This window comes from Theropithecus gelada, chromosome 6 (assembly GCF_003255815.1).
Source record: "Theropithecus gelada isolate Dixy chromosome 6, Tgel_1.0, whole genome shotgun sequence".
NCBI lineage: Eukaryota > Metazoa > Chordata > Mammalia > Primates > Cercopithecidae > Theropithecus > Theropithecus gelada.
In genome coordinates, this window is record NC_037673.1 from 128,354,997 (window position 1) to 128,375,898 (window position 20,902).

Below are 20,902 nucleotides of genomic sequence, written 5' to 3' on the forward strand. Positions count from 1 at the left end.
TAGAGAACATTGTGTAATTGGGACAAGAGTCTATGTTCAGTATGGGAACTTGGGGAGAATATCTTTGAAAAGCCAGCAGTGACAAGCAGAAACTACTAAAAAAATACAGTACTGGAAATATAGATTTCATAAGGAGAGGTATATAATATCATTTATATGGTTAAGTAGAAATGTAAAAGAAAACATTATGATCTTTGGAAGAAAGAACTGCATCAACAGGTAGCTTTGAATATCTGCTGAGCCAGCTACCTCCTCAAACCTAAATGGCTGAGTGGGACATCTGCAGCTCCATGTGGCTGTCTGCAAACTAGTTCTGCCTGAGAAGAGGCTATATCATTAAATACAGCCTTGCAGAAGATCAAGCAATATGGCAGCCTGCTCTGGGATCACCTTTCAGTCCCTTAGGGAGCAGGTCAGAGCGGCACTGCTGCTAGGCTGCCAGTCCCTGGTCTGATCTGACCTATGGCCATTGGACTATTTAAATCCTTCTATGAAAATACCTATACGACCTGCTTGAGTGACTAAAAACTATAGGCAGTAAGTGGAAAAAAAATGAGTCAGCCAGTTGTTTAACTGACAGTGTCTTTAACTATGGGCCACAAACCTATAGTTTCTTTCAGAAGTGAATCAATGATAAAGCACATGTTCATTTTTTATAATTATTATTTTCTCATAAAGCCAAACTGTCCAATTGTGAACTTGTAAAAAACAGGTGTGAGAGTCCTTATTCGCTCTTTATGCCAAACACTTCATGAAACTGGAATTTCCATTTTTTAATTAGCAAAGTTTTTGTTGGGAAAAGAAAAAAGGAGATGGCTAATGTTAGCTTGCCTTCCTGAAACCATACTCTTTTCACTGAAAAGAGATGTTACAGGATTTTTAAAAATAATTCAGAAAATACTGTAACATTTAAATATGGCATTGGAATAAAATTCCTCAAAATTGTCCATTTATGCCAACTCATAAAAGCACAAACTTTTCATAATTTTAGAAAGACATAGTGTTTTAAGTTTTTCAATGGTCTTAATGAAATCCTTTAACACAATACTGCTTATAGATAATAAATACAGAATGAATAATTTAGGACAGGAGAGATAAAGTAAAAAAAATTACATGAGTTAGGGAAATGTTCATTTTTTATTTAAAGGCAAATTGGTTAGGTAAGTGTTCATTTCAATGACAGGAAATACAAGAAAATATTTTTAGTAAGTGCTTAATTAGCCAGAAATTTAAAAATCTATCAAGTGTCAAAGTTCACATTATATTGCCTATGCAAATTAATAAGGCATATCAATGTCAAACAAATAGTTAATCATGGTTAAGTATGCTCAAATACTTCCCAGCCACTGTCTACTCATGAAAACATATCTTCCAAAGATCTCCATAAATTAATAATGGTTGGCCTAGTTCTAGGAATTGTCTGTTCTTGGAAATTAAATTACATCAATTGTTTTTCTAATTCAAAGTTTAATTCAGATCAACCAAGTCCAGTAAGTCTGAACTCCTAAAGCTTTTGTTAAATGACTTAAATTGGATATTGAACTCGAATTTGTTATTTTTGTGTGTGTGTGTGTATGTGTGTGTATGTGTGTGTTTAATTAGAATTATGCCTTAATTGGCCATTTTTGAGGAAGAAGGAAAAGGACAAGCTGACAATGGATTATGGATTAACTGAAATAATTTATGTTAGGCTTTGGATCACAACTGAGAGCACACCCTCCTCAGGCATGAGGCCTGGTTTTTGCTTTCCTGTGGTCAGCTGAGGGCACACACTGGCTGTGGTGGGGAGAATGCCATAGACCAACAAAGAGGAGAATGAGAACAGAGAAAATCAAAAGGCGACAGCCTTGGCAATAAAACTAAAGGCCTCTGAGATCCCACATGACTTCCCTGTATTTGAGGTTACCATGGTGAGGGCAGATTATTAGAGCAGAAACTCTGCGAAAGGCATGTGGAAAGTCAAGAACATGTCTCCTCTCAGTGAAAGCTCTAACTAGAGCAATGGTTAACACTGGAAACTTAACCAAAGGTCCCTTTTAAGCATAATCTTAAGAGTTGGTATTTTTTTCCATGAAGAGGAATCTGGGTGTCATATACTCTGTGTGCCCTGGGGCAGGTCCCGCATCCAAACACCAGCAGGGGGCGTGCAGGCCTTGTGAACGCACCAGGATGTCGGCGGGAACTGCAGCTTAGGGTGCAGCCAGCCCTTCAAATCCACACAGGCCCACACCAACCAGGCTTATGACCACTCATTTGTGGTCCCTGGTCTACATGATCACAGAGGATCCCATCACATAACTCACCACTGAGGAAGGGCAATGAAGTCAGTTCTAGCATATTTGGAAATTTAAATAATTAGTATGCCAAAATTGACCTTTATCTTTTAGAAAGATAAATATAACTTGCCTGAATGCCTCAGATTCCATACTTTTAAAAAATATTTATTTACCCAGGCCTAAATTGCCCTAAAACATACTGACAGATGAGGGTAAAGCAGTGTTTCTCAAAATGGATTAATGTAAAGATCTATTTTAAAAGAAAAACAGTATTTTTAGACCCTGAAACTATGCTTAGATTTCCTTAGTTTGAAACTAAAAAATTAAAATTTTAATCCATGAAAATTTTTTTAAATTGAAAATTAAAGCACTATATGAGTTTTATATTTTAAACTGGTTTTAAATGTTTTTAGGTTATTAAGTGAACATACAAAATTTAAAGATTCTTGTCAAACTTGAAGACCCCTGTCATTAAATTTGGGGATACAAACTTGTATCAAAAACAATTATTTTAAATTTAAGGAAATTTTAAAAATCAGTATATTAATATTTTTCCATTTGAAGTATTTTTCTCTTTGAATTTTTGACAAAAGAGGATGTATAAATGGTATATGTAAGTCAGTCTAAGTATGCTTATGAGCTCAGTTACAGTAAGAACCCAACCTTGCAGGAAAAAAAAAAAAAGTCTTGGAGGACTGCTGTGTCCTCTCCCAAAGCACTCTGTTTCCTCCTCTTTACAGAGGGCATGCTGGGCTGACAGATCACTGGCCCGAGGAGACCAATCTTTCCAATGTCCTCCTAACAGGTAACCTTGTCTGCTGAAGCCAAGAAAACAGTCCCCATAAAAATAAAAATAAAAATAAGATAGGACTGTCGTCTTCGTTAATGCAGGAAGTTTGTAAGACAGATAATATACACATGATTTACTAGTGATAGCTAGGGTATTATCTTAGCCTTAAGAAAGTTTGTAATTATAAAGATGAGTACAATCTCTTTTGACATGTGACCTATTTTGGTTCAGGAGGCAGCTTGGAACAGGCCTTCAGGGGTCCACTGGTGCACAGCCTGCTGGCGGTCCACACCATGAAAAGTCAGGAATCTAGGTCAGGGTCACCATGGGTTAATTTAATTTTCATCACTGCCTAAAGGGCTGTAACAAGTATGGGGAGGGTAACAGTTACCTGCTCAAAAGAATGGAGTCCACTTTCTTTTCCTAACCTCACCATATCTTCCAAAATGGCTTTCTTCAGATCCTGAATCAAACCATATGAGAAAAATTACAAGACAAGAACACATTTAAAAATGGAGGTAGAGGAAACAACACTTTTGAGTAAAGTGCAACTGGTGATTGTGCCAACATATGCTAACCCACAGCCCACAACTGAGGCTGATACTCCCTGGCAGCACTCCAATTACCACCTCTCATCAGACAAGTAAGTACCTGAAATGGCCAAAGGAGTGACCATGAATGGGCTAATGGACCACTCAATTTTTTTTAAAGCAGCCTTTTGGTCAGCCTGGTGAATCTTGCTACCCCCAGATGAGCCCAAGGCCCAGGGACCAGTAGGAGAGGGAGGGTCTATGGTTACTGCTAAGAAATGGACCATATGACTCAAGGGGCTGCACTGAGTCAGAGCACAGTGACCTCCCCCACAGAGTTCTACATGTGCCATTAGAAGGTTTCAGGAAGGTGTGAATAGCTAATACTCTAAGCAGGAAGAATTGTGCTACTTTTTCTATTCCATGACTAGCTGTTTACACCCAGTAGACACAAAATCCACCTTCCATCTGAAGGAGCATGGTAGGTGAGTCAGAAAGCCTATGTTCACATCTGACTCTGCTGCTAACCAGCTGTGTGACCTTGGGCAAGTTACCACCCTCCCTGGACTCTCCTCTAAGCCACAAAGCAACAGGGCCGGATGAGCTTTCTGTGATGTCTCCTGGCTTAAAATCCAAACGTTTGTCAATCTTTCTAAGAAGAAATATGAGTTTCTTCAGTAACAAAAAAAGACAAATCTCTGGTTTAGACTCCCCACCATGTATAAAGTAATGTTAGAAATTCTGTACGAGCTTGAATTTCACTGGTCTACAGCTTTTCTGTCTTCTCATTATGTGGTATCATAAAACATTCAGTAACCTTTCAGGAGACAGCCCCAAGATACCAACCTTACTTGTGCAGAGATCTGCATATGTTCCTTCAATTCCTCTCTTCTGGGCCCAGGAGGGCATAACTTCAGGGTCAGGCACAACAATGCCTACCAAAAAGGCCTGTAGTACTCACCAAAGGAGAACACGGGCATGACAAACGCATTTAAAGTGGTTATTTGTGGTCCAGCATTAAAATTCTCAGACTCCACCTTTTTCAAAAACTAAGTATATGCTTATAAAACATTTGTTCATGTCATAAAATATTTCTGCCAATATATCACACTACTCATTTTCTGATATATTCCCCTAGTTTTATATAAAAAATAAGTTTAAGGACATTAAGAATCAGTAAAGTTAGACTGATATGTACCTTTGATTCTCATGCAAATCTCAGATCAGCACATCTTTAGGAGGCTGATCAAACAACTCTCTGATCCAAATTCTATGAACCAAAAACCAAATGTTTCCCAGCATTACCAAACCACGTTGAAATGGTTTCATTAGTACGATTTTCATTCATGAAACACTTCTTCATTTTGTTTATTTTTTCTTTTGAGACAAGGTTTCACTCTGTTGCCTAGGCAGGAGTTCAGTGGTATGATCATGGCTCACCGCAGCCTCGACCTCCTGAGCTCAAGTGATCCTCCCATCTCAACCTCCCGAGTACCTGGGACTACAGGTGCACGCTAATTTTTGTATTTTTTGTAGAGATAGGGTTTCATCATGTTACCCAGACTGGTCTTGAACTTCTGGGCTCAAGGAATCCTCCTGCCTCGGTCTCCCAAAGTGCTGGGATTACAGGCGTGAACCACCATGCCAGGCCTATTTTAATTTTTAAAGCATTTCTTTGAAAATAATTTCATAATATTTATAGAAATGCAATGATAGTATAGAATATATCTGATATCAGGTGGGGCATGGTGGCTCACACCTGTAATCCCAGCACTTTGGGAGGCTGAGGCGGGCAGATCACTTGAGGTCAGGAGTTCAAGACCAGTCTGGCCAACATGGTGAAACCATGTCTCTACTAAAAATACAAAAAAAAAAAAAAAATAGCCAGGCATGATAGTGGGCACCTGTAGTCCCAGCTACTCAGGAGTCTGAGGCAAGGGAATCACTTGAACCCTGAGTGTAGAGGCTGCAGTGAGCCGAGATTGTGCCACTGCACTCCAGCCTGGGTAATGGAGTGAATATATTTGATATCTTAGATATCATAGAATATATTCATGATTTTTTTTTTTTTTTTTTTGAGACAGAGTCTCACTCTGTCGCCCAGGCTGGAGTGCAGTGGCCAGATCTCAGCTCACTGCAAGCTCCGCCTCCTGTGTTTACGCCATTCTCCTGCCTCAGCCTCCCGAATAGCTGGGACTACAGGGCCCGCCACCACACCTGGCCAGGTTTTTGTATTTTTTAGTAGAGACAGGGTTTCACCATGTTAGCCAGGATGGTCTCGATCTCCTGACCTCGTGATCTGCCCATCTCAGCCTCCCAAAGTGCTGGAATTACAGGCTTGAGCCACTGCGCCCGGCCTATTCATGATCATTCTGACTTTAAATCTAAATACTATTGAAAGGAAAATAAGTATAAAACTCCTCCAAATAACTGAATTCTAGTAACCTATATTAGTACTAGTACCATTAGTACATTTTTTTGCAGTACTCATTAATTTGTAAAGTTCATTTGCATATATTAAAAAATCAAAACAGGCCAAGTGTGATGGTTCATGCCTCTAATCCTAGCACTTTGGAAGGTTGAGGCAGGAGGAGAATCACTCGAGCTCAGGAGTTCGAGACTAGCCTAGACAACATAGCGAGACCTTGTCTCTACTGAAAATGTTAAAAAAAAAAAAAAAGCTGGGCATAGTGGTGTGTACCTGTAGTCCCAGCTATTGGGGATGGGGAGGGAGGGAGAAAGGGATGAGGTGGGAAGATGGCTAGAGCCCAGGAGGGAGGTTGAGGCTGCAGTGAGCCATGATTATGCCACTGCACTCCAGCCTGGGTGAAAGAGCGAGACCCTGTCTCAATAATAATAATAATAATAATAATTCTTAAAATAAAAAATAAAAACAGCAGAAAGCCTGAATCTTGCTCTAGTATTTTATCTCAAAAATCCTTGGAAGTAGGTTGAGCATAAGCAAAAAGGAATGGGAATGTTCATTAGTACTACTTCAGACAACTTACTTGACCTAATTACATTTTAGCAAACTATAAGTAAGATTTCTCCTTAAAAAGGAGTTTTCTCTCATGTTTTAAAATGCAGAGGAGAATCCTGATGTCTGATTGGAGATTAATGTTTAATCTGGGTTTTTCAACATGCCCAGGATATGTGGGAGGGCTGAAGCCCAGAGGCCTCACCTTTAAGCTGTCCCCATGTACATAGATTTGTGCCACAGGTTGGCTCCGGATGTAGATGTTCTCAATCTTCTCGGGTGCAACATATTCTCCCTGAGCAAGTTTAAATATGTGCTTCTTCCGATCAATAACTTTAAGAGTTCCTGCCTGTAGAGTTGGACAAACAGCTTTATAAGAACATGGCACTCTCAAGCCTGAAGCCTTCGCTCCTCAGTGCTGTAACCCCCTGCCCTACCCCACCCTGAAGACCCTGCCCCAATTTCTTTTCCATCTGTTGTGTCTGCTCTTAGGGAGCTGCAAGGCTCCTGGAGAGAACCACTGTGCACCGCAGGTTGATGGCATCCAAGCTCTGCTGGGCCATGAGCATCCACTGTCCTTTCCCCTCAGCAGTTAGTCACCCACACAGTCCTCCCACCACTGCCATCCTCATGCCTAGCAGCAGGTATCCTCACTTCCTCCTTCTTGGAGGCCCACCGCCCTTCCATCAGGGCACCCTTCTTGCACACACCCTTGCTCCAGCTGCCCTTTTTCTCACCAGCATCTTTGGTTCACTCCCTTAGACCAAACTCAGGTCTCTTGCCCAGCTACTGTCTCCACCCCTAAAGAGCAGCCTCTGCATCCCCTGGCATATAGCACAGACCTGACAGAGCCCCTGTGACTCCTACCTGACATGCCAGATGGCACTAGGTGCACAGGCCCCTGCAGAACTTCTGCAGCAGGCAGGTCACCTCCTTGGACAGGGAGTGCTGGTGCCACTGGCTTCCAGGACCTGTTCTCACCTCCCTGACTCTCCTCCACCTTTTTGAGCTTCCAAGGTGATTAGGTGGGCCTCTTGCCCCTCACCTCTACTGACAATGCACCTTGGAGAAAACACCGTTTTCTCTTCATTGGTCACTCCCAAGTCAGTCCAAGCTTCCAGCTCTTCACTGAGCTCCAGATCCAGAACCCAAATACCCTTGGAATGCTTTAAAAACTAGGCTGTTTGTCTCAGAGGATGTAACATGCTCCTATATGAAACTCATGACCAAGCTTCTCAAGCCTGCCCCAGCCTCCAAACCCCAAACCTGGAGATGACCTTGTTGTTTGCCTTTCCTGGGATCTCCAGCGGTCAGGCTCACCTGTCCTTGCTCACAAATTCATCTCATATCCACCTCCTCCCAGCAAAACCACTTCCTGACTGGACTTCGGCACACACTCTGTCTCCACTCCATCTGCTTGATCTGCCAGTGCCAGAGCAATCTCTCCAAAAGGAAAAAATGAGCAGACTCTGTTTTGCTCAAAACCCAGGCTGGACATCAGGTGCTTTCCCTACCCCAGCTTATTTGGTCCTCATGGTCCATTAGCTGAGTGTTGTCCCCTCTGTTTCACAGATGAGGAAAATAAGGATCAGAAAGGTTAGTTAAATCCTCCAAAGCCACACAGCTAGGAGCTTGGGGAACCAGGATTTGAATCCTGATCCTTCTGGACCAGAAGACTATGCTTACTTATTCCTTGATCTATTTAACATGATTTCAAAATAATATTTTTTAAAGCACAAATGTCTTTATAGATGATCTCTACCTAAATTTCAAGAATGAATCATTCAAAGCTTGAACATACTCTTCTAAAAAACAGGGAAAAAACCCACTTACCAACTCATTCAATAAACTGACAACAAAACCATAATAGGGATGTATATAAAAGGTAAATTACAGATCAATCTCATTTGTGAATATAAATGGAAAGATCAAACACAATTTTTAAGAAAAATATTATTTTAAAAGTCACATCATGGTTAAGTTGAATTATGTCAAGAATGCATGATTTGCTTTACATGAGAAATACAGAAAAATAAGTATCTCAATAACTGCAATAAGTTTTAATTAAATTTCAAAAATCATTTAAAAATAATAATTTAAATAATGGACTCTCACAGACTACCTGCCTGCAACTTTAGGCTCTGTGCTCAAGCACAACACTAAGTGCTTTACATGAATCCATTTATTTGCTTCATATTACCCTCTAAATGGTGGATGGTTTCATTCAAGTTACAGGGCATCAGCAGCAGATCCTGGGATTTCTGAGACTTCAAGCTTTTACAATATTGAGGGCCCTCTTTAAGAAAAACCAGGTAAAATGAAGTGCAGGGCCTTGGAAGGGGCTAATGCAAGTGAGGGGGCTTGAAGCCTAAGCTCCCTGAGCCGACAGGACCGTCCACCTTCTGCAGGTGTTTAGGGCCTGCTGACCTCACTAGCCTCTCTCTCCCACACCTATGGGTCTTCAGTTGGAATTAGTTGCTTCACATGTCTAGTGCCTCTACTCAGCATACATTACTATCACGCCCTGATTGTCCTTCCCACTCCCTCTTCTTGGAACATGACTCATATCCTAAGACTTGGATGCAGTAGGCGCCTGTCCTCCTCTGCCTCTCCCGAGGTGAGTGTGCACCCAGTGTGCCCCCAGCTCATGCCCATCACGTTGGGTTGGGAACTGTCTAATCATGCATATCTTCCCTAAGCAGAGTCCCTGGGCCAGGGCACTCACTGGAGATACATCTTTGTCTGGGGCAGGCATGAGGGTTTCTCAAAGGGAAGTACACAGGCCCAAACAGGGGCAGATCCATTCACCAGCCCACTCGGCCCCCCATGGGCTCAACATCATTCATGTGCCTGATTAACTCAACACCTCAAAATGTCCACCCAAACCTTAGTACTTCCCAAAGACACAGGAGAGGTTCCTGGGGTGGGCTGCACCAGGCAAGAGTTCTCAGTGTCAGTGACAGCCGTTTTCTGGTCAAAGAATTCATCTAAGCATCTCCTATGTGCCCGGCATTGTGCTAAGTGCTTTGCAGGCATAATCTCATTTGTTCCTCACAAAAATAACTTTATTTTTCTTTCTTTTATTAAAACATTTTTAAAGGATAAAATCCAGGCTAGGTGCAGTGACTCATGCCTGTAATCCCAGCACTTTGGGAGGCTGAGATGGGCAGATAACTTGAGGTCAGGGGTTTGAGATCAGCCTGGCCAACATGCTGAAACCCTATCTCTACCAAAAATACAAAAAGTTAGCCAGATGTGATGGCGGGCACCTGTAGTCCCAGCTACTGGGGAGGCTGAGGCAGGAGAATCGCTTGAACCTGGGTGGTGGAGATTGCAGTGAGCCAAGATCTCATCACTGCACTCCAGTCTGGGTGACAGAACGAGACTCCATTTCATAAATAAATAATAAAGGATAAAGTCCAGATCTTGCACAACACAATAACTTCAGAGGTAAGCAACGTTATGATACCTATTTTAAAAATGAGAGAATTGGCCGGGCGCGGTGGCTCACGCCTGTAATCCCAGCACTTTGGGAGGCCGAGACGGGCAGATCACGAGGTCAGGAGATCGAGACCATCCTGGCTAACACAGTGAAACCCCGTCTCTACTAAAATACAAAAAAAAAAAAAAAAAAAAAAAACTAGCCGGGTGTGGTGGTGGCACCTGTAGTCCCAGCTACTCGGAAGGCTGAGGCAGGAGAATGGCATAAACCTGGCAGGCGGAGCTTGCAGTAGGCCGACAGTGCGCCACTGCACTCCAGCCTGGGTGACAGAGTGAGACTCCATCTCAAAAAAAAAAAAAAAAAAAAGAGAGAATTAGGCAAAGTGGTTTTGGCTAAAAGCTAGGGGCCATGGCCAAGGAATGCCATGAAGGCGTGTTCTCCTGTTCTATAAGTGAGTCAAGGTGAAGCCGCAGACGAGGATGAGGCTCTGCTCAAGGTTACATGAGCAACTGCTGGCAAAGCCACAGGAACTAAAGCATCTTCCCACCTGTCTCCAAGCTTTCCCCTTCACTCAGTGCCACCTTTTGGCTGGGGGCCAGCATTGGTGGGCTTGCAGGGCTTGCCCTTCTCAGACGTCCCAGAGACATGTACCCCCTGTTCCTCCTACTTCACATCAGATTCCACACACTGTCAGAGGTCTTTCTGGAAACCATCAAGGATAGGAATTCAGTCTCCAAGACCTCAGTCACACCTACCTGCACAGGTCCCTCATCACCTTCATGAGACGGAGTGAGAAGAGAAAGAAGCTCTGGGGCTCAGGGAAGGAAGAGCCTCCTCGCAGGTCCCAGAGGTGCTCCTGAATGACTCATTTTCAGGAGGGATTTGGAGAAGACTCTTGTCTCAGTGACCTGGACCACACACCCTCCCACTGCCAAAATGTTTGGAGCTCCATGGTTCCAAACGTACACACCGGCAGCCATTTTCCGATGTCTCCAGTGTGAAGCCAGCCATCGCTGTCCAGGGCCTCCTTCGTCCTGTCTGGATCTTTCAAGTAGCCTTTGAACACATTTGGTCCTCTCACACATATCTATGGGACAAAAACCATGGCTTCTCTCAGCCACAGCATGAGGAATGAGGAGATGGGAGGCTGTCTCCAGGCATACAGAGATAAGGTGCACTATCCATCAGGAAAGCCACTGTGGATACGGCAGGGATGGAAACAGAGGACGAGGAACAGCCTGCAGCTGTCTGAACTGTCTCCTGCCTTCTGTCAAGCAACATCCTCCCCATCTTTCCCCGCTGCCCTGGCCACCCTAGGCCTTTGTCATCTCTTCTCCCTCAGGAGCCCTCTGGCCTTGGCCACATGCTGCTCTGTGACACTTGATGGGGACTCATCACAGATATTGATGGCTGGCTGATTCTACCAGGGATGCTTCAGCCCCCTGCTCCATTAGCAGGCAGTCATTCCCACTCACTCCCATGGAATGAACAAGTACAGGCCAGCTCTATCTACTCCATCTGGCCTATTTGTAAAGGGTCATATTTCTGCTGGGACAAATCACACAGCAGTAGGCCATGACACAGTTAGGGGAAAAAATGAATTTTTACAAAAGTTTGGGGCTAGGCATGATGGCTAGCACCTGTAATCTCAGTGCTTTGGGAAGCCGAGGCAGGAAGGATTGCTTGAGGCCAGGAGTTTAAGACCAGCCTGGGCAACACAGCAAGACCCAGTCTCTACAAAAAAAATTGAAAAGTTATCTTGGCATGGTGACACGTGCCTGTGGTCCTAGCTACTTGAGAGACTGAAGCAGGAGAGCTGCTTGAGCCCAGGAGTTTGAGGCTATGGTCTTGAGTTCAGTGGACTATGTCCACGCCACTGCACTCCAGCCTGGGTGACAGAGCAAGGCCTTGTCTCTACTAAAAAATTAATTAATTAAGGACCGGACACGGTGACTCACGCCTATAATCCCAGCACTTTGGGAGGCCGAGGTGGGTGGATCACGAGGTCAGGAGATCGAGACCATCCTGGCTAACACGGTGAAACCCCGTCTCTACTAAAAATATGAAAAAAAGTAGCCAGGCATGGTGGTGGTGCCTGTAGTCCCACCTACTCAGGAGGCTGAGGCAGGAGAATGGCGTGAACCCAGGAGGCAGAGGTTGCAGTGAGCCGAGATCGCGCCACTGCACTCCAGCCCGGACGACAGAGCGAGACTCCATCTCAAAAAAAAAAAAAAAAAAAAATTAATTAATTAATTTAAAAGTCTGGGAATTCCAAATCTTGATTTAGACCAGCTCAGTCCCAGCACTGGCTCATGGTTGCCTCATAAACAGGAGAGGAGATGCTGAGTTGAGCTGAGTCAAATTAATCAGTAGTTTAAAATGACTTTATACACAAGGCAAAAGGAAAATCATTCCATCCCTACTGTTCTTGCTTGTTTTTACTCACTACACGTAGCAGCCACAGGCATGAATGGCTAAATCCTTGTTTACCTCTCCCTCTCCTTTGCAGGCCCAATAGTTCAGTTCCTCAACATCAACGAGCTTGATATGATTGCAGGGAAGCGGTGCCCCTACGTGCCCTGGAACACCGGAGCAAGATGGCATTTGTTAGTGTTCAGATCCGTCTTAGCACTGAAGATGTTCCCAGCCCCTTAAAATCTCTGAGTGGCCAAAGTGGGGAATTATGGATGGAAAGTAACATACCTTTAAAGGGGCATTTGTTACTGGCAAGTGTTGGTAATAAAACAAAGTTCTGGAGAAAGCAAAGGCCAATCTCTGCCTGGGCATTTGTTTTACATCTGATTCTTAATGAGCAGGACAGGCACACCTGGCTCAGCACCAACATGTACAGGGTCCTGGGTTGGGCGGGGGGGCACCAACCACAGGGTCAAGATTTTTGACAACAGTGCCCACATTAAATCATTTTCCCCATTGTCAGATCACACGTCTTGGTTTGGGGATCATAAAATATAGCAATCACTGCTTTTCCTCTAGCCACCAGACTGTTGATTAATGTGCTGGAAATCTAGAAATCGTAAGCTGTGGATTCTGATTCAGTGGGTTTGGAATGGGACCTGAGATTCGACATTTCTTACAGGCACCAAGGTGATGCTGCTGCTGGTCCCACACCACATGTTGAATAACAAACATATGGAAAGCTGGGATGAAGAAACTTGCCCCATGAAAATAAGACTCCAAATTCTCTTGGTCAAATTTACCACAAAATTACATCTAAGTCATTTTTCTAGTGATTGTGGTTGTTAGATAATTCACAGGCAAGTTGGAGAGGTTTTAAGCAGATGCTAGCCAAGGTCCTGAAAGAAAATTGAGCCACCTATATGAAAAATGAGACTTACCACCTTGGTTTCTCTTTTAAAAGAGAGGCTGTCAAATCTTTGACAATACTATTCAAATATATCTATCCTCATACACAAAAGCCTTTTCAAGTCTTATGGTAAGAGTCAAGTGAAAAATGGAAAAACCTCGGCAGTGTTTACATAGGAAAATGTAAAGGATGACTTGAGAGGGAAGAGATACATGTCCAAAAGGAAGGGATACATGAGGGTAGATACTGGAAGAATCTGCTCTAAATCCGGTGGGTAATCCATGGGCTGCCTACTACAGACTTGCTTCCCCTTTTGCTGAAAACCACTCAGCAAAAGAATCCTTCAGGATACTGACTTCCTCTCCAAGCCTGGGGCCACTCTTTGTACTTAAGTTTGCTCAACTACAAACTGGAAAATTTTAGGATGATGTGCATGTGAAAGAAATATACTGTTTAATGCAATATTATTTTCAGAGTACCTTGAGATAGTCAGCAGAAACCGGATAGGTGGATTTTAAACTGAAATCATATTTGGCCAAGGTAAGTGCAGAAGCATTTTTTCCTTAGTCCTGTCTTTTAAAATTGTGGTTGAATAAAGCCTATTTTGTAAATAAATTATTTAATCACTTTGCTGCTGGCAGATCCCACAGGAACCACCTTTGGAAATCTTTTTTTTTTTTTTTTTTTTTTTTGTCACAGGTTTTAGTATTTTCCTATTTCTTTTATAGATAAAAAGAAATTATGCACAAAAGAAGTAATAGATCACAAGATACAACTCTGGATGGAAAAATGTTTATAATATCAGTATATTGGATTTTTATAGATTCTAGATACTACATGGCCTTGCTTACAGTATTTTAGAAAGAAGGAAGCAGGCTATGAATTGGACATGATGTGTAAAGGAGAGGCAGGTTCATATTGGCCAGGGTACTGTTTCTTAAAGGGCTATTTTAGAGACCCTTTGAAAACTACGTTCTCCTGTGATATCAATGTCTCAAAGGTAGTGGCAACCTCAAAAAGGAACAGCTCTCATCCACACCCTCATTCTAAGAAGATTCATCCTTCAGGGCCAAGTGGAAGCATGGCTGTAGTGGGTAGCCCATGGATTACTCACCAAATTTACACCAGATTCTTCCAGTATGCTAAGGATGAATAAGAAAGGGAAAAACCTCAACAGTGGTTACAGATTCACAATGCCACAGCCCAGACATAACCACCATTAATGTTTTTCTTCTCTCTCTTTTGCTTTTTTCCTAAGTACCCGTGCAAATTTACTTTCCATGAGGGAGTTTTAGAGCTGGCTGCTTTTACTCCGCAGTGCCTTGCAAGCCAGTCTCACATCTCTAGCCTGTCCTACCTGAGGTCCAGTCGCCAGGTGTGGTGAAGGTACATCCAGCTGTGCACTCAGTTTGGCCATAACCTTCATAAACCTTCAAACAAAACACAGAAGCCACACTGTGGGCACACACCCTCCAAGAGCTGACTGGCCGCCCCTTTCAGACAGCTAACCTCCCACTGAGAGCATCTGACTGCTTCATGATCAGGGAGGTGGAGGGAGGGAGGTGCTCTGGAGGTAGATAACTCCAGGTGAAGCTGAACACAGACAAGAAGCATGGCCACATTCTCTTGGAAGAAGTGCTATTTTTCTTTTTTTTCTTTTGAGATGGAGTCTCACTCTGTCACCCAGGCTGGAGTGCAATGGCACGATCTCGACTCACTGCAAGCTCTGCCTCCCAGGTTCATGCCATTCTCCTGCCTCAGCCCCCCGAGTAGCTGGGACTACGGGCGCCCACCACCACGCCCAGGTAATTTTTTTTGTTTTTAGTAGAGATGGGGTTTCATCGTATTAGCCAGGATGGTCTCGATCTCCTGACCTCGTGATCCACCCACCTCGGCCTCCCAAAGTGCTGGGATTACAGATGTGAGAAGTGCTATTTTTATCACAGACACTTAGTAGATAAGGTTATATAGTTTAGGGTAAAGATTTCTGACCTATTTTCAACCACTGGATCTACTTTTCATCTGGATAATAATGAATTAAAGGTAAACATTTTAAAATCTACTTTGTGTTTTATTTTGGCTCCATAAGCTATTCCCCTCCAGAGCCCCACCTGTTTGCATGAATACACCATGTGGAAGTGTCCGGCTTTAGAAGTGGTCAGGCCATGCTGATGTGGAATAGGAGTACGGTGAATAAAGACTAAGGCTTCTAGAGCAGAAAAATTTAAGCATGCACAATTATGAAAAAGATGGGTCTACTTTACTTAAAATCTGTCAGCCACAACCACATTATGATACGCTACATATGTAGAAACTTAATAAATATAAGTTGAATGGAAAATGAAAAAATAAATCTTTAGAGATGACAAAACATAACAGATCAAATAACACATAAATGGGCTTTCTCCCTTGTTCTCCTTTTCTGGGTTGCAAGATATTTTGCAGGCTGAAGAAGGTAGAGATGCAGCATAGGTGTAGTACAGATTCTCCAGCACATTGATGATCTATCTATGGTTTGTCTAATCCCTTTTGCCCTTTGTGAAAAACTTCCAAAGGTCCTGATAAAAGAATTTCCCAGAGTGGATAAACTTGGGTTTTCCAGAATGTGGCAATGCCATCCTGGCTTTCACTGGCTCTGAGTTTTTTCCTCCTCAGAGGAGGGAGCTTTTATCTCACAAAAATCTTGCCCCCTGGTTCTTTCTCAGAGCAGTAGAGGGTATAGTAGTTTTCCTGCCCTAACGTACTTCCTGCTGTTCCCAAGGGAGGACGCACAATGACAATACCTGGCACCCTAGAGCTGCCCGGAGAAATCCCAGAACTGTTGGTGATGCGGGGGCTGCTCCAGTAACGATCATCCGCACACACCCACCAAGACTGGCCTGTGGGAAGAGAGAAGAGCTGCCGAATTTTGTGATGTCTGAGATGGTGTCCAGCCCATGTGGGTTTCATCCAAGGTCAACATCCAACAATTGGGTCCTACCTGGATGCTAGGGCTGGTATCAGAAAGAAGGCCTGAGGTTGTACAACACATGAGCTGAGGAAATTCCTTCCCTTTCCTAATGATAAACACAATCAGCTCTGTAACTCAATCCACCATATGGCCAATTATTTTATGCCTTTTGAGATAAGTACCATTAGTCTGGATGGCATTCTATAATATTGGTTCTTCTTCCTTCCTTAAAATACACAGCTGTTCCCTCACTCTCCCATCATTGGCAAGAATCCAAAACAATTACTTAGGACAATTTCTTCCAATTTCCATTTTAATGGCATTGCCTTTTTTCACGTATAAATCAATACCATGCTTTATTTACTATACTGCTGAGGACAAAGAATACTTGAAACACTTTGTTTATGTAAGTTGAGCCAAGATATTTTAAATATTAATTTTCATAACTAAAAATAGAGTAGCAATAAAAAATGTATAATGCTACTAATTAACTACAGATTCCTTGGATAATGCAGAGCTTGAAAACTTTTGAGGAGGTACAGAAATGAGTAATTCAAGATTGGTCTGGTGTGGGAGATATTAAAGGGACAGAACACAGGAAAGAAAAAGAAGATTTTGAACCATTTGGCTAGAACCATGCTGCTGGAAAGCCACCATGGCCAGGATTACAGGGAGGGGCAAGAGAACCTTCAGGGCCCAGGAGCTTCTCAGTGGAGCACTGACCTGACTACCCAATGGCAAAGCCACATTGTTGCCTGTGGAGATCAAGGGACCTACTATCCACAGTAGGTTTTCTTCTTGCTCGTCTCAAATGTAACGTATTTCCAAAAATCAAAAATGTTTAAGTTTAAAACTTCAATTATAGCTTAAGCTTTGATTTCATAAGCAAATGAGTTATTATTTCACACAATTACAGGGCACTGGGGGATGAACTTCTCCAGTTCTCCTGTAAGGTCACCCGTTAGATACTTAGGTGACCCTCTACAATCACTTGTTCATTTTCTTACCTGAATCTTATTAAAGAAGAGTTCATCCCAGATACTATCATTCCTGATGATTCCACTCCGCACCTCGGCCTGCTTACGCTTTGCTGCAAACTCCAGGAGCCAGCGCTTTAATGGTGTGTTTGCCTGGCTGAAGATCTGAGGAACACAAGTTGGAAGCAGCTGTCAGGGCCTGAATGTCTCAATTCTAGACATATCCCCCGGGAATAAGGCCCAAACTGGCCAGAAGAGAAGCCATGTTCCATTTTGCCCCTGCAGGAGGTCACTGAATGTATGACATTGAGCTGAAGGTTAACACTGCCAGGGTCCAGGCATGTTGTGAAGATGGAAGTTTCTGGAAAAAAAAAATCTCTCCCACAGGGGTTTTTGGAGAATAGGAAGAAAACAGGAGAAGGAAGAATGAGAAAGAGTCAGGAACTACAAGAGAGGAAGCAAGTTCTAGGATCTGGTGGTGGAGGCATTGAAAGCCTGCCTGGGGCTCCAGACCCTGTCCAAACAAGCAAATATGCAGCCCCTCAGCCTGGCTGAAGACTCCCTGCAGAGCTCACCTTGTCGTACATCCGGTTCAGCAGTCGTGGGACCACAGGGAAGATGGTGGGGCATAGAGCCTTCATGTCATCTGAGAGGAGGCGGATGTCTCCCTGGAAGAAGCCAACGCGCCCTCCATGGCAATAGACGACAGACTGGAAGGACAGGACAGGAAGGGAGGAGTCCCTTAGGGTGGTCACTACTGGCTATAGTCCAAAGCTGTCCAAAGTGCTGCCCTACATGGAGGGCACCCATGACCCCCTGACCCAGCTCTGGCCGCTGCCATGAGACACTGAAGAATGCTATCTGAGGTGACCCCCACCCCCTACCTTCCAACTAAGTCCCACTCAGGCACAGGGAGATGAAGCAGAAGATGGAGAGGAATCCTGAGCCTCTGGGAGATGCCAAAGCAGCCATTCTCACTGGTATGTGCCCCCTCACCTACTCCCAAACCCTGGGCATGGGCCTCCCTGGGGACTCAGGTCTTTGAGATGAACTACAGCCTACTAACGGGTCTGCTCTAGGTCTTAGAGTTGTTGGATTTCTCCAGGGAATTCTGGGAAGGTGAATGTGTGTAGGTCCCATGAGTACTGGAGATGCTGCTGACGTTGGCTATGTGTGCTGTTTAGTGGGACGCCAAGGGGGAGCCCCTGAGTGGTTCCTAATGGGACTAGGAGCATGCCAGGAGCCTTATATATACCCCTTTCTTTAATGCTCATAACAACCCTATAAGGGAAGTGGCATTTCTACAGGTGAGGAACACAAAGCTCAGAGAGGTTACATGACTTGCCCAGGGTCACAAAACAAATTTACAGTAATTGCTGGCATTGAATCCAGGTCTGGAAAGCCGGAAAGCATGCTCTCCAGATGCCAGGGCCTTACCTGCACTATTATATAAGATCTCTTCCAAGGCAAAATGGGAAAGTCCTAGAAGACACAGTTTTTTCATACGCTGGTCCCTTGAGTGACACATATATGGAGAATTCTTTGTCTCCACAATCACATATGGATTCCTCCTCCCGCTCCCTCTGTACTTCCACAAGGCCTGTCTCAGGGCCAGCCTCAGGTCAGTCCCCATCTGCAGCCTGAGGAGCCATGCCAGTTTCATTCCCCAACTTTACTCTATTGTTTTCTCTTTTAGGAGTCTGTGAATTGTAAAAGTTATGGAACATAAGTGTTTTGGTCATAAATGGAGCTGTACTGCACAGAGCTTGAATGGTAAAGCACTTCTGCAAAGCTGCAATGCTCTCTGAGAAGATGCTATCAGCTGGGGTGTCTCTCAGCTGAGTGTGTCCATGGGTAAGACAGGGCAGGCCTGGGGGCTTCCCTGGAACAATGCTCCCAGGAGCGACAGGTGGGGTGGCTAAGGTCCTCTGAGCCCTCTGACCCCTATGGTACCTTCTGAGGACAGGGCAGTTTGGTCCTACTTCATGCCACCAGTGACAAGTGACACCCACTAGGGTCATGGGTTCTAGGCACAGAGTGTGCCTCCCTGATGCCAGGGCCTTACCTGCACCATTCGCTCAAACATGTGTGCTAAAGGCAAATAGGAAATGTGCACATCCGCACAAGTGGGAGCCCACTGACTCTGTAAGAAAAAAGAAGGAGCCCAGGCAAGGCCCCGTCAGTCAGGTGGGCGTCTTACCTGGATTACTCTCTCAAACATGTGAGCCAGAGGCAGGAAGGAGATGAGCACATCGTCCTGTCTCGGAAAGATCACTTTCTGCAGGCGACGGGCATGGGAGACAGAAAGGAAAGAAACACTGACAGGAAGACGACAAGAGAATCATAAAACAATAAAGAGAAAATGGTCCTGGAGGGCAAACAGGAAGAGAGGGAGGGGAATGGGAGTGGTGAGGACAGAGAGAGGTGAGATGAAAGAGAGAAGAAATGAGAGAGAGAGGGAAAGAGAGAGGGAGGGGGAAGGTGCAGAAAGAAGAGAGACAGAGAGACAGGGCAGCATAGGAAGCGGAGTATTAGGTCGCAGCGTCAGTGGGTCTAGGTTATCTGCAGAAGCAAAGAGCCAAATGAAGCACACAGAAACCAGCAGAATGGGCTCCGCAGGGAAGTCTCCTCTTAGAGGGCCTGCCCCTCACTTGCAGTCAGTCGATGCCAGCCCGGCTCTCTCCCCTTCCTCTCCACACCTGCAGGACCTGCCCCACACCCCATTTCTCCAGGCTCCCTGGGCCACCTGGGCAGGGATTCAGAAGGTCTTGGCTAGTCAGCACTTTCTAGTCCTTGCAGAGAAAGGGGCCCAGAGACTCCCAAGTCTATGCAACTGTGGCTGGGGTACGAGCCCCAGCCAGAGGAGGAGACAAGGCCAAACCCCAAACAGTGGCTGAGCCTGGCCTCACAAGCCATCCCTGGAGCCAGGGCCTTAAAGGAGAATACTGACAGGGAGCCCTGCTGTGCCCCGCCAGCAAAGGGAGGGCCCAGGACACATCTCACAGATGGGACTGACCCTAGGGACAGGGGCTACTCCAGCCAGGAGAGCCCCGTACAAGGTTTGGGATCCGGGTGGGCTGTGCCTCCAGGCACTCTCCTCTGCTGGACTTCCCTGCTCTCCACCCCTTTGCAGAGGCCTTCACTCTCCTGTGCTGGCTTTTGGGCCAGCTTGGGCAAACCTTGCTCCTGACCTGGGCTCAGCCAGCAACTGTCTCTCACAGTTTTCTACTAAAATAAATTGTCTTTCACAGTTTTCTACTAAGTGTTTGGGGCACACACTCCATAATGTCATCTGCCATGAACGTGGAGAGTGACTTTCTCCACAGCGGAGAAAAAGCCAAACTTTTTTGAAAAGATACACTCCTTTATGCTGAAGGAAACTGCAGGACATACTCACCACTTGTGGGAAAAGTCCTCCTTTGTTAGCCAGTTATAAAATGCTAACATGTTTTAGTCAGGCCAAGATATCAAAGCTTTTTTAATTTTAGATTTACCTTTAAGTACAGCCTTATAAATTAGCAGTTGCCGTTGTTTCTCAGACTCTAGTAGTCCTTAAACACAAAATGACTGAATTAAACCCTGACCTTCGAAAAACAAGTTATTAAGGATTACTTTCTAAATAAAGGTACACACAA

At 44.3% G+C, this 20,902-nt stretch overlaps 1 protein-coding gene across 7 annotated transcripts in view; it reads right to left on the minus strand.

Moving 5' to 3' along the window:
• Positions 1-20,902, minus strand: part of ACSL6 (acyl-CoA synthetase long chain family member 6) — a 62,527-nt gene that overhangs the window by 6,127 nt on the left and 35,498 nt on the right. For 3 of the 7 annotated variants that reach the window (XM_025388682.1, XM_025388680.1, XM_025388683.1), the window contains exons 11-20: positions 19,333-19,410; positions 17,843-17,977; positions 17,298-17,432; positions 16,124-16,219; positions 14,698-14,770; positions 12,506-12,594; positions 10,986-11,102; positions 6,779-6,922; positions 4,443-4,544; positions 3,458-3,529 (exon numbers count right to left, since the gene is read on the minus strand). In XM_025388682.1, the coding sequence (XP_025244467.1) occupies positions 3,458-3,529; positions 4,443-4,544; positions 6,779-6,922; positions 10,986-11,102; positions 12,506-12,594; positions 14,698-14,770; positions 16,124-16,219; positions 17,298-17,432; positions 17,843-17,977; positions 19,333-19,410 (1,041 nt within the window). Of the gene's footprint in view, positions 1-3,457; positions 3,530-4,442; positions 4,545-6,778; positions 6,923-10,985; positions 11,103-12,505; positions 12,595-14,697; positions 14,771-16,123; positions 16,220-17,297; positions 17,433-17,842; positions 17,978-19,332; positions 19,411-19,467; positions 19,546-20,902 lie in introns of all 7 variants that reach the window. The other 4 variants (XM_025388681.1, XM_025388679.1, XM_025388685.1 and 1 more) reach the window with 2 other exon arrangements.